The sequence below is a fragment of the Syngnathus scovelli genome, chromosome 7 (genome assembly GCF_024217435.2).
Source record: "Syngnathus scovelli strain Florida chromosome 7, RoL_Ssco_1.2, whole genome shotgun sequence".
NCBI classification, from domain to species: Eukaryota; Metazoa; Chordata; class Actinopteri; order Syngnathiformes; family Syngnathidae; genus Syngnathus; species Syngnathus scovelli.
The window spans coordinates 6681449-6695127 of NC_090853.1; the positions used below are offsets into that span (position 1 = coordinate 6681449).

General features: G+C 43.6%; 1 protein-coding gene across 1 annotated transcript; it reads left to right on the forward strand.

Moving 5' to 3' along the window:
* Window positions 1–1990: 1990 nt before the first annotated feature.
* fzd9b (frizzled class receptor 9b) lies at window positions 1991–4440 on the forward strand. Its single transcript, XM_049726071.2, has one exon. It carries the CDS (start codon window positions 2298–2300, stop codon window positions 4086–4088), a length of 1791 nt encoding a protein of 596 aa, XP_049582028.1. The 5' UTR covers window positions 1991–2297; the 3' UTR covers window positions 4089–4440.
* Window positions 4441–13679: the final 9239 nt, after the last annotated feature.

The following is a 13679-nucleotide window of genomic DNA, read 5'->3' on the forward strand; positions in this document are numbered from 1 at the left end:
ATAACCTTCCTTAATCCATCCATGAATAAACTCAGTGAGGCAAAAAGCACTAAGAGTCAAACAGTACTGTGAATAAAAAGTCAAATAATGCTTAGATGTTAATTAATCATGATATGTGTTGCCCAGAATACCAAGTTATTATGCCTCGATAACAATCTAGGACCTTTTAAAGGTACTCTCAGGTGTCTCTTGGCCCGTTCAAATGTCTTATCTTGGACAGCCACTCTTAAAAATTTGCAGAGCTGATGTGGAGATTCAGCCAAAGCCATTTCAACTGATCTTCACAGTGTCTCTGCAAGAGCATACAAGATATTATCTCAAAGTTGGGAACACACTTTAGATTTGACTGCATTGGACTTGAATCGAAGCTTTTTTTTTTCCTCTACCTTATGGCATATCTTCCATATCTCATACTTTGTTGTGCTAACAAACATTATTGCCATAAATCATAAAAAAAAATGCAAAAAAATATACATTTATTTCTTCTATATTATCATTATTAAAGTTATTATGATTACTATTTAATATTGTGTATTCTTTCTTTGTTTTTTCATCTTTATCATAAGTATTTTTTTAATTGAATTTGAAATTCATCTTCAAGACACATTGTTGTATCTTGCACAATTGCATGAACCCACATTGCACAATACAACTCACATTGTAGTATATTGTTTGCCCTTACCTTACTTTGATGACTTGCACTGAATTGCGTCAGGCCAGGCAGCATGGTCTGGACAATAGCTGCTAATAGCCAGCTTCAAGCATGCTTCCAGATGATCATCAGTCATGGCATTTAGACTTAATAATCTTCAAGTTGGAAAAGGCCCATTTGCACAAATAGGTGGAACCAAATAATGCAGTCAGGGAGATGGCACATTTGGATATTTCCGCTCTGTTAGTAAGTTCCAGAACTGTCCATGAGCCCTGAACTTTTTATACCCTTTAGTTTAAATAAATTGGAGGCCAGTGAGGCAGCAAGGTAAATGAACAAGTTGGCGTGCTTTAACGCGCATGCGTAATGTGTCAAAAGTTCAGACGTCAGATTGGCTACCCTGTATGTCAATCAAAAGACAAATGTCATAGTTTCGATGGATCCCCGACTATTTGAATATCATGCGATCTACCCACAACTCCTCCGCGATCGACCAGTAGATCGCAATCAACATATTGGGCAGCTCCCATAAATAATTTACTGTAGATTTTTAAATTGTTACAACTTAAATTATAATTTTACACCCCAAAATACAAGTTGCGCTTTTTTTTCTAGTGTATGATCTCAAAACGTTAGAAATAAATATTTCTAAAGTTCTTTAAGTTATCTAAAGAACAGCTGATGAACTGTTACCAATAAATCAGTGCCATGTTAAACTGTCTCGAACAGTCGGCCTTCTAATATAGACAATCTGAACTTGACAGTCAATTCAATGCTGCGGGGCAAGAGGCCAAAATTCTCGAGTTCCAGCTCTGTTTGAGAAAAGATCAAATGCTCCTTGCAACAGCTGTGACATATGCATGCTCTGCATATTCAACCACTAGATGGAAACAATTGTCCATACTGACTAGCTTCACTGTGTAGCTACTACTATGTGGCTTTCATTTGGATTTTATGCAATTATTTTCAGACATTCTTATCATCTGGTGAATAAAACAAAGAATTTGATTTATTTCTGAGAGAGAGAGAGAGAGAGAGAGAGAGAGAGAGAGAGAGAGAGAGAGAGAGAGAGAGAGAGAGAGAGAGAGAGAGAGAGAGAGAGAGAGAGAGAGAACTAAGTTGCAGATATTATATTTATATATCTAGATATAGATATTTATTTAGCGAGAGCGCATGCAGTATTGTCACACCAGAAGTATTTGAGCGTCCCCCGCCATCTGTGCAGTCTTCCCCCGCGTGGGGTGCCTCCGCTGAAACGTGAGAGGCACGCAACGACTCACGCCCCCTCCTCTCCTCTCCTTTCCCCTCCACCTCTCCCTCTCCTTCCCCCCCAGACACAAGCCCTCCACCGCGGCTCTCCGGTCTCAGTGTGCGGCAGCCTAGAAGCGGCAGCACAAGCAACCGAAGACCGGAACGCTTGTCCTTCGTCTCCTCTCGCGGAGCTGACTATCATGTGAAGGACTCCCCCTGCGCTTTTTTGAATCGTTTTGCTTCTTCTTCTTTTTTAAATCACGGACTTTTATTCCCAGCAAGAAGACTTTGTGTGATTTTAAGTGTTTGCTGAACGGAGTGACTCCAGCTTTCGATATGGGGAAATAGCGAGGCTCTGATACTGTTCCAGCCCCATTTCTATCTTAATGTATATATGAAGCGACCTCTATTTTTGACCTCCACGATGAGCATGGATGGTTGTCCGCTGAAGGTGGCGATTTTTCTGTGGTGCCTGCTGGTGATTTCTGGCTCCAGCTTTGAGATTGGTTCGTACGAGCTGGAGAGAGGAAGACCGGCGAAGTGCGAGCCCATCACCATCCCCATGTGCGAGGGCATCGGCTACAACCTGACGCGCATGCCCAACTTCATGGATCATGACGACCAGAAGGAGGCTGCCATCAAGCTGAATGAGTTTGCCCCTCTGGTGGCTTACGGCTGTGACGTGCACCTTCGCTTCTTTCTGTGCTCCCTTTACGCACCCATGTGCACTGACAAAGTGTCCACCTCCATCCCTGCCTGCAGACCCATGTGCGAGCAAGCGCGGGAGAGATGCGCCCCCATCATGAAGAAGTTCAGCTACACCTGGCCCGACTCGCTCGACTGCTCCAAGCTGCCCACCAGGAACGATCCCAACGCCCTGTGCATGGAAGCCCCTGAGAACGAGACCAGAACCGAGGGCAAGAAAGGTGAGGGCATGCTCCCTGTGCCCCCTCGCCCTCGACAGGCGGGGACCAGCGGCGGGCGCACCTCGAGCGGCGGCAGCGGCTCCTGCGAGAACCCCGATAAGTTCCAGTTTGTGGAGAAGAGTCAGTCGTGTGCGCCGCGCTGCTCGCCTACCGTGGACGTGTTCTGGTCCAGGCGAGACAAAGACTTTGCCTTCATTTGGATGACAGTGTGGTCCATCCTGTGTTTCGTATCTACCGCTTTCACCGTGCTCACTTTCCTACTGGAGCCGCACCGCTTCCAGTACCCGGAAAGGCCAATCATCTTCCTCTCCATGTGCTACAACGTCTACTCGGTGGCTTTCATCATCCGCTCGGTGGCAGGCGCTGAGAACATCGCCTGCGACCGGGAGCACGGCGAGCTGTACATCATCCAGGAAGGGCTGGAATCCACAGGGTGCACCATCGTCTTCCTCATCCTCTACTACTTCGGCATGGCCTCCTCCATCTGGTGGGTCATCCTCACCCTCACCTGGTTTCTGGCCGCGGGTAAGAAGTGGGGTCACGAAGCCATCGAGGCGCACAGCAACTACTTTCACATGGCAGCGTGGGGCATCCCGGCTCTTAAGACCATCGTCATCCTCACCATGAGGAAGGTGGCCGGAGATGAGCTGACGGGCCTCTGCTATGTGGGCAGCATGGACTCGGGGGCGCTCACCGGCTTCGTCCTCATCCCCCTCTCATGCTACCTGGTCATCGGCACGTCCTTCATCCTCACCGGCTTCGTAGCGCTCTTCCACATCCGCAAGGTGATGAAAACCGAGGGCACCAACACGGAGAAGTTGGAGAAGCTCATGGTGAAAATCGGCATCTACTCCATCCTCTACACTGTGCCCGCCACGTGCGTCATCGTCTGCTACTTCTACGAGAGGCTCAACATGGACTACTGGAAGCTGAGAGGGAGGAAAGCCACGTGCGGCTCCTTCAACGGCCACGCCGGCGACTGCTCCCTGCAGGACTCTGTGCCCACCGTGGCCATCTTCATGCTGAAGATCTTCATGTCTCTGGTGGTGGGCATCACCAGCGGTGTGTGGGTGTGGAGCTCCAAGACCTTGCAGACGTGGCAGGGTCTGTGCAGCAGGAAGCTGGCGGACAGGACTAGCAGCAGGAAGCCCTGCAGCGGAGTCAGCTGCAGCAGTACCCACTGCCATTACAAATCGCCCGCCGTGGTCCTGCACATGGCCAAGACAGAACTGCATGCAGACACTCCCACTCATGTCTGACACCCGCATGCACGCATAAGGAGCTGCTAAAAAGACACCTGAGGGGAAGGGGGGTCAAGATGGTTTGTAAAAAGGGACATGTTCAGTATTGCCATATTGTTCCGTGTAGTGGACCGTTAGAAGCCATTGTGGAATTTTTCTTCTACAAAGCAGCACAATTAGTAGATGTATAAATCTGTATAAATGTTTATTTATTGTAAATATATTTAATTTAAATTCATCTTTTTGCCCTCACCTGATGTTGTGTTTGAATGCATTTATTCAAAAAGAGATGAAGTGCCTTTTGTAAGAACACCGGCTCTCGACTTTATTTTTGGATGACAAATAATAAATTTGTAAAACTTCAGTTCAACTCCGAGCGCCTGGCTTGTTGTCGTTTTGGAAACAATTTCGCCGCCTCTTGTGATGAATATTTCAGAGTTGAATGAGAGAATTAATATGTCACAAGTGAGCGCTCATGTCTTGTTTTGCTGATTTCTCTCTCTGGGAATGTCTCTGCAGCGGCTCTCGTCTCCAAATGCGTCCCAGAGGCGTCTCCGAAGATAATCCTCAAAGAGACTCGCTGATGAAAAGAGGGACAGACTGTGGCAAGAATGAACGTTTGCATCACGCCTTTTTTAAAATGCAGCAGCAGTGCACAGAAGAATATGTTTAATTAATAGCTGGTTTAATCACCGCTGTTGCTCTTTACTGCTCTGCTTGAGCCCGGGAAAACGCTTTGATCATCCACGACGCATCACAGGCGCATTTCACCCTCATTGCCTGGCACCATTTTGGCACGACTTCTCATATTTGTGCGGTTTGAGCAAGGTGATGTAAGATTGGTATTTATATGTGGTTTGCGGTCGTGTCGATTGTGCTGAAGCTACTCGGCAGCGGCTGAATTTCCACATAAACTGCAAGACATTATCTTTATTTGACCTAACAAAACCAAACAATGCACCTTTTATTCTCACATTGAAATAATCATGAGAAAAAGCCACGCTTGGCATTATTTTCAGGATGAAAATAGCCCAATTTGGGTCCTGCAAATAACATCTCGGTAATGACGCCAATTTTATTACACACCTCCATGTTGGCGCACATGCTGTCAAATAGAGTAAATAGTTTTGCATCACAGGGCTTCAACAATTTAAGCACTAATGTGAATTGCAGCCATAGTAAAACAGTGACTAAACATGATTGACAGCAGCGAGACCGATTGTTTCATGCTTGTGGAGTCAAGTGATAGCATGGAAAAACATGATAACCGGGACATTATTTTTATGTGCAGCGCCATTCTGAGAACATTGCCTTCAAGTTGGAAGCAGGAGTGGAGCATTTGCATTCCAGCAAAGTTAAAGTATCATTCTTGTATGACGGATTGTTCGCTGCGCATTGGAGTTTATGTGTTAATGAATTCTAAGTTCGTAGTTATAAATCAAGAAAACATGTCAACTAGGTGCAGTGTTCTGTGGATATGTGCCATGCCTGAGTTAGCCTCAATTACTTTCTCCAGAACAAGATGGGAGGGGGCGAGGGGGGGGTGATCATCCTCCCCTTTGTGTGTTTTATTACCGGGCCAATGCAGACAGTGGTTCACGGTTTGGACTCTGGTACTGTGCAGATCACATTTAACTATTAAAAAGAGGTGTTTTGCTTGGAGGGAGTTCACAGCCGGAGACTCGGTTGGTGGTGTTTAAGCCGCATGTTCCACTTCATGGATGCCTGAACGGGGGCGCGTGCTCCGTCCCAAGATTACACTCCAGTGACATGACCCGGAGAAGCCGAGCACTTGCTGTGTGAGACACAAAGCAGCTTGTTCCACCTGCAGCCAGCACTTCAGATAAGACTGGAGCTGCTGTTTTTGGACTCAGTTTCTTCATTTCTTTCAGCTAAAGACATAAATTGGAAATGTGCTACATGCTTGGGAAAATTTGGGAAAATTTACTTGACTTTTTTTCCAACTTACTTTTTTTTTCCAACTTTTACCGCTATTTTTTAGTCTTCTTATTGGTAAACAAATAACCAGTGTCATTTGTAGACATGATGTCATTCAGTAAATAGAAGATTGATTATTATTGGGCCAAAATGATATCTACTAAAAGTAGGCCAGGCCCAGGTCAAGGCATTCTATATCAGGAAGACTGATAGTGACATGTTGACGTGTTTTTTATGCATCGCCACCGACCCTGAGTTGGTAAATTAAGGATTGATACATGTGTGTATTTAATAAACATTAATTCCACAATTGAGTCACTGCTTTGTATTTAATACATAAAATGTGAATAATTCCAAAGAAACAGCGCCATCTATCTTTAATCTCCTTTAAAACATTAGACAAGCAGGATGTTATTGTTTCTTTTTCCACCAATATGCTCTCAATCAGCACATACATACTGTCGTTCCAGCTCATTAGAAGCTAAATTTAGTTTCTCGTTTTACCAAAGGAAGAGAAATCACACAGCACAACATTTCAGATAGACGCAAAAAGGAAGGTTCAGTCCAAAATCAGAGTTTGTTTGAGCTGCGGCTACTTTGGCGCCAGAGACGTGTCTGCCGGGAACACCTTCAAAACTCACACACTCACTCACGCACACACACACACACACACATGAGTGTACACAAATACACACACACCTGAGGTCTGCAGTTTGGGAAAGGAGCCATCCAATCATCACTAGGCTCATTCTGGAGAAAACTCCACCCCATAATGTCCACTTTCAGGAGTAAGCTCAGCCTCGATCGAAACATTTAGTTTGGCTAAGACTCCACGCTGTTTTTCTTCTCTTGCTCTGGCTCACGCAGGAGGCTTAATAGTGTCAGCGTCAGTTGCACTGGGCAGCTCATTTGTCTGGGTCAAAAGTTAAACTAAAAGTTAAACTCCCGGAAAAGGTGGTGCACTCCCTTGTAGATCTATCAGGGATTGTTTCATTCTGTCCACAAGAGTTTTCAAAATGTTCTTAGAAATGCAGCGTGAGATTATTTGGACTAGGATTAGCAACATTTGTTTTTATGAAAATTCTTAAAACACCGCAGCAGTTTATCTGCTGACACCATGTTATTGTCTGCACAGGAGAAATCCATGCAGCTGGTCATGGGTCTGATTAAAGTCGATCATTATGGCATCAATGTGCCTCCCTCATAGACGCCATCCCTTTGCCCCCCGGAAAAAAAAAAAAACGGGAGAAAATAAAGCATCCTTCATTGGCCTGCCCTCCCTCCCCTGGCAGTCCTTCCCCCCTCCTTGAGCACTATCCCTTTCCTGGCCTGTTTTGATGTGCAAATGAGTTCATTGAAAACCTGCAGGCCCCCAAAGAGACGCTTACCATGAAAATGTGCTAGTCGGAGAACACCCGAGTTCACACAGCTCGTCACACCACGCAACTGGACTCTAATTAGACACCCAGTCTGCCACTGCTGCTACACCGAGACCCCCCCCCCCCCCCGCCACACACACACAGTGACCCATCATTCCGCACACACAAACACTGACGCAGTCATCTCAGAGGTGAATCGTGGGTGAAAGCACACTGGCGTGAATTTGGCTTGACATTGATTTTCTGAAATGAGTATCAAGAGATCAAATTGTTGGTATGAGAGGTTGTCACGTCGGAGTAACGAAAGTCCGCAAATATGGAAAGTTTGTTGATTGACTTTGAACGAGTGTTCTGATTAGCAGTGGCACGTTTAAATTCATATATAAATTCTTCTTTTGGGTTGAAGACTTCTCATTTTATATGCTGTCTAAAAACGTCAATAAGTTTAAAATGGTTTGGTTAGCTTTGGATCAAATAGACAAACCATTAGCTTGTCACTATCATTATTCATTTTCATTATTTGTTTTGAAAGCATAAATAGAAAAAAAAAGTTTTTCAGTGCAAATATTCTGCTTCATAACTAAATTTGAGCTAATTCAAAGTTTTTGTGCACCAACATGAGTTTCAATTTTTTAGCCTGAACTCTAATTTATTGAGATGCACCTGCATTTGGAAAATGTCACCTGGCATCTACTTTTAGTTCAACTTAACGTGCATCTAAAGAAAAAGTTTCAAATGTGTTTCTATCTATTCATTGTATTTTTTTTTCGGAATGATACTTTTCTCTCACGTCCTTTGATCAGAAAGCAGAAAACAGAGAAGTGAAGCTGTTTCCTCCGTCTCTCCTCACCCCTGTGCTGTTTGCCTGTGGCTGAAGCGTGCATGAGTCTACTCTCTGAAGCCCACAGCCTTACTGTGATCACTCTTAATCTCCTTTGCCACTCTGCTGCCATCTCCCCACATATGCATTCATCTCATTTCCAAAAAGTCTCCTCTGCCTCTTCTTCCTTTCTAATTAGGCAGCGTCAAGATTTCACGAGTCACGCTTTGGTGTGGAGCAGCAGGAGAGCGAGGTGGCTCTTTGGGAAGATGGGGGGGGTCACCGACGGCGAATGTTTGTTTGAGGGTTAAATCACGGCGGGCCTTTCATCATGTTGTTGTGTTGTATGATCAGAGCTTTGGGATTATGTAGGTCAGACATTTGAGAGTGAGAGCGCCGCTTTTGTTACTGCCATTTTTATTCAGTTGCTAGGCAGCACCAGCTCTAATCTCTTGTTCCAAAGAGTGTCTCCCCAGAGAAAAAGCGACGGAGCAGGAGTTAAAAAGGACGAAAAAAATGTGAAAAACAGCATCAACAAAGAACACAAACGCAATGCAAGGGGCTGCTTTTGGGGGCTCACTAAAAGGTGGGAGTGGGAAAGGACAGGATGTGGGCGTTTAGAACTTGTCATCTTGGGCCATGTAAAATCACTTTTTTTTTTCTCAATGCCATCGATTGACTAAACAATTAATCACTTCACCACCACATCCCAATCTTCATTCATCTTGACTCATTGATGCCACCAGGGCCATCCCAGCCAGTCAGGCAAGCCGCGCTCTTGATCTTCCCTCACTCACAAGAATTATAATGTGTGCTTTTAAAATGCTCAATGAGCACCTGAGCTAGGTCGCTAACGTTAGCTATTGCTTGTATATTTTATATCAGTCATTATCAGACGATGAGGAGAAAGTCCACAGACATAACTTCTTAGAAGTTCTTCTAATCGTATATTTATTTGGGGGACACGGAAAGAAACCATAACGACAAAGTACGATGCGGCCCGCAAACTAAAATGAGTTTGGTATAATAACATTAAAATGATCAATTTGACTTTTGGTGTACTAGTCCAAGAGAGGCGTATGCCTGAATTTAAAGTGTAGCGCAAGGGGAGGTCACACTATATTAACTCCCACCTTAACATTTTTACATTTGTTGATAGCAACGACGAGTTTTGCACATATGTGGAAATGGACCTCAGGCTTAGGAGTAAAGCTTACGGTTAAGAAGGACGGTTTAAGTGGTTGGTAAGCCGGAAATAAAATGGATCAGAAGCACTTGGATTTGAGGCTGGCTTGTCTGTGAAATGCGTCTGCTGGCACAGTGTAGCTGCAGTGCATCCTAAAAATGTGCTCTTGTCACACACAGTCATCAAAGGCTCACCCGTGGGCTCTGTGTTCTGACGGAGGAGACACAATCCTGCATAGATCTGATATTCTCCCTTGCACAGTCTTTGATTTGGAGTTTTTAACTTTTTGTTCTTGTCTGCTTTTTTTCCCCCACTTTTTGACTTGGTTACCTTTCAGTTTGAGTGGCTTTCTTCCTGAACTTTCTAGACGACGTTCAAACTTGGTGCTGGCTCCCGTGTCGCTTTAAACCATTTGACTGCTTTTAATCATCGTCTTGTCTTGTTAACGCTGACAGTAAATGGAGCTTTTAACAAGGAATAGTTTTTTTTTTAAAAAAGTCTTGAGTTTCAAATGTGTTACAAGAGTGAAAACTTGGTGTCGTTTGTGTTCTTGTAGAAGAAGAATATATGAAATATCGCTTCAATTAATACATTTTATATTCAGTTGGCTATTCAAATTTTTTATCCCAACCCAGTTTCTCCATACCAGTAATATGCCATCTACCATCCCCTGTCAAACACTTAAAAATAATAATAATAATAATTTATTGCTTTAATAATAATAATAATAATAATAATAATAATAATAATAATAATAATAATAATAATAATAATAATAATAATAATAATAATCATAATCATAATAATAATAATAATAATAATAATAATAATATTTTTTTACTGATGCAAGCTAAGCTGTTCCATACAGTGGTAACAGTCATCTTGTCTAACAGATGTAAATTTATATTTTTGCCAATGGTGCAAACATTTGGCTTTGAAAGTTGTTTCCATACCATGGATGTAAATTACATGAATATCTCTCTTAAGCAGTAGACACATTTTGGTCAAACATTCCGTCTTAGCAATACAAAAGTCTGTTCTGAATAAGCTCCCGCGTTCTCATGAAGGATGTTAAGAGCTAATTAGGGATAGGCGATGGAGGTGGTAGCTGTGGAGAAGAATGGGGGGCCTCATTGCACGGCCGGCTGAAACTTGCTTCGTGCAAATGAAACTGTTAATGAACGTCTGCACATGTTGTGAGTAACCAGTGAGGTTGTCCAGTGTTGTTTGTGTTTAGTGGAGCAAATGAGACAGAAAATTCAATGGGACACTTTGGGACAGTTCAAACACATTTGGCGCATAAATTTCCCATCATCAATTAAGTTTCTTTTTCCGGCCAGGACTGTTGACTCAGGCTGATCACTGTACATTAGCCAGTCTGTGTGGTAAAAGGAACCAGCTGGGGCCACTCACACTCAAACACTGGACCTTTTGTCAAAAACTCAGCCCCCTCGCAAGTCAAATATAAACCTTGTTGCACGAGAGAGATACTCTACGCGGAGGCAGATATTGTTCCTATTGTGGCGTGTCAAAGCTGACACACCAAGTCCAACACGGTACTGAATAAACTGTGGTTTGTGTATATTGTGTAACCGTAAGCTGTGGAAAAGGAGCACAGGCAGCAGTCTGTGATGATCTTGGCGGCCAGTAAAAAAATTGGCACGCAAAGCAAGACCTGGAACAGCAGCCCCGCATGCGGCCCTTCCCCTCAGGATAAGAAGTTCTAGTCAAGCAGGGGGAGCCAACCTGCAGGGATCAGCCTTCCTGTTCGCACCTCGTCACGCAGACGCGGCCTTGTTGTTACGGCACGAGACATTTCCTGTGCTTGTGTTAAGGGTTTGCATCTGGCCTTGTTTACTAGCCAGGCTACAGGCTCATTAAGAGCTCCTAGGCGGATGTTTGGCGGCTCAAAGCTTATTAACAGGCTCCAAACCAGAACCCAACTGGGCAGCGTGTTGTAATGCAACAAATGGTTTTCAAAGCACGATCAGTCAGGCCAATGCAGTGCTCATGTGTTCCTCTTCCATCATATTGCATGTCATTGAAGTTTTTTTTTTTCCACCCCCTTTGGATGTCAAAGATAGTAACAGGCAGCTCTCCGCTCCTCTTTAATATATTCAATAAACTTCATGAATGAACCAAAACCAACATGACTCATCTGGATACTTTATTGTAGCGATCACTCCTCTTTTGTCGTATTTCCAAACCAAGCAGCTGAATATTACTGACAGTCCCAACCTGTTTTAAAATTCAAATTATTTCCTGAAAAACAGAACACAGCAGTGTTCAAGTTTTTTTTATTATTATTATTACTAAGCTGTGAATAATACATTTGTTGGAGACTATATTTAGCCACAGGTTACTAAATGTAGTTCTCCAGTGAATATTTACAGGTGGTGTATGTAAAGATGACGTCAAACCCAATAGAAGTGACAGCTCAGGCTCTGCATTGCAAATGTGACTTAGCACTTTCCATGCACCCTTATAACGAGGAATGTTCTTCCTGAAAGTGAGCATTCCCCAAGGTCAAAAGTTTTAGTTTACATTAAAGTTGTTGTCCTTCCTACCTGTGTCTTCTCAAAAGTTATGACACAAGTCCTTCCATTTTCTACAGTGTCAAACTTATCGTAGTCATAGTTTCTTTCGGAGGGCCATTAAAATTGCCAACCCAAATAAATGTATGAACATCTCTTATTAATGTCACGGTCGGGTGGAGCATGGAGCAGGACGACCAAGTGCAGCTTGGACCAGGGTTTATTGGTGAACTCAAAAAAGGCAAACTAACAGACTCGGCAACTGACATGACTTAACAAAACCTAACAACGAAACTGACCAAAAAGACGTGAAACAAAAAGACAGGGTGACATTACCAATGACAGGAACAGGAACCAAAAAGACATCATGACATGAACACATAACATAAATCCAACACCGAATAACCACAACCAATGATCCGACAGGGAGTGAGGGGCAGACAGGACTTATATACACGACAGGTAACGAGAGGCAGGTAGGAATAATCACACTGATCATGGGCACACAGGAGGGGAGGGGCGAGCACACAGACAGAAACCAGGACAACAGACACATAGTGGAGCAGTTGGGGACAAGACGTGACAATTAATTGTATCGGCTTCACAACAAACTTCAAATATTTAAAAAAATTGCAAGCAATATCTCAAATTTTTAAAAATGAAAACATTTTGTTATTTTAGTATCAACATATGAATTTGGTGCATAATTTGTCTTTACGGGCCATATAAAATGATGTTGTGGGCTGTATCTGACCCCCGGGCCTTGAGTTTGACACCTGTGCTCTGGACCGCAGTGTACTTCAAGCAAAAAAAAAAAAAAAAAAAACAGTGCACCAGAGGACAAAGCAAGGAAGGATTGAGCGACCTTCACCTCCCTGCTAACACGCACGCACATACTATGTAACGCTCAACATAATCAAACACTCACACGGCGTGACACACAAAACAACCAAACACTCATGTGGGGCTGCGCTACTAAAACAAACCCCACGCTGGAACCCCGGGCCCCAAAGAAAGTGGCGTTGGAGCTGAAGGAGGCGGATGTGAGGACAGCCAAGAGCTTTGGGTGTTTATGCTGAACAGCCAGAGAGTGGGAAACGCACGGAACGCGATCCTCATGTTTTCCTTACCCCGGCTAATCCGACAAAACGACAGACGAGTAGATTCCCTTACAGAAAAAGCTGCCACTTAGATATTTATCCTCGCAAAGGCAAACTTCAGACCCTGGCGGGCTCTTTTCATATGAGTGGGTGTGAAACTTTGTAACATTTATTTGGGTGTGCGGTTTTAATTAAAAAGGGAAAAGTGATGCCCGCCAGGCAACCTCCTCCAGATTCGTTTCTCCTCTGAGCTCCATCTGAGCATGGACTGTAGAAAAAAAAGTTGTTATGAGAGAAAAATGAGTCAGATTAAAAAAAAACGACGGAAGGAATTCAGAAGATAAGATACAAGGAGTACCTTCGGGTGCTCACTACGTGGAATATGTTTGCTTCCTCCATAATGTCGGTTACACGACATTTGTCAACTTATTGCAAGATTTTGGTATTATATCATTTTCTACTTGGTGTTAAATGTCAGAAAATGAATGCCCTTGAGACAATTTTGTGCTTGTGTTAAAATACTGTATATTGCATTGTGGTCACGGTGAGAGCAGCCGTTCACGAGTGAGCTCATGTTATGTTCTGCCTCTGGATACAAGTACTAGGCCCACATTTATGATCTGGCACATAGAATTCCTTATCATGTTACACT

Excerpts from the sequence above, each read along its gene's own strand:
- fzd9b (XM_049726071.2), top strand. The coding sequence starts at position 2,298 with ATGAAGCGACCTCTATTTTTGACCTCCACGATGAGCATGGATGGTTGT.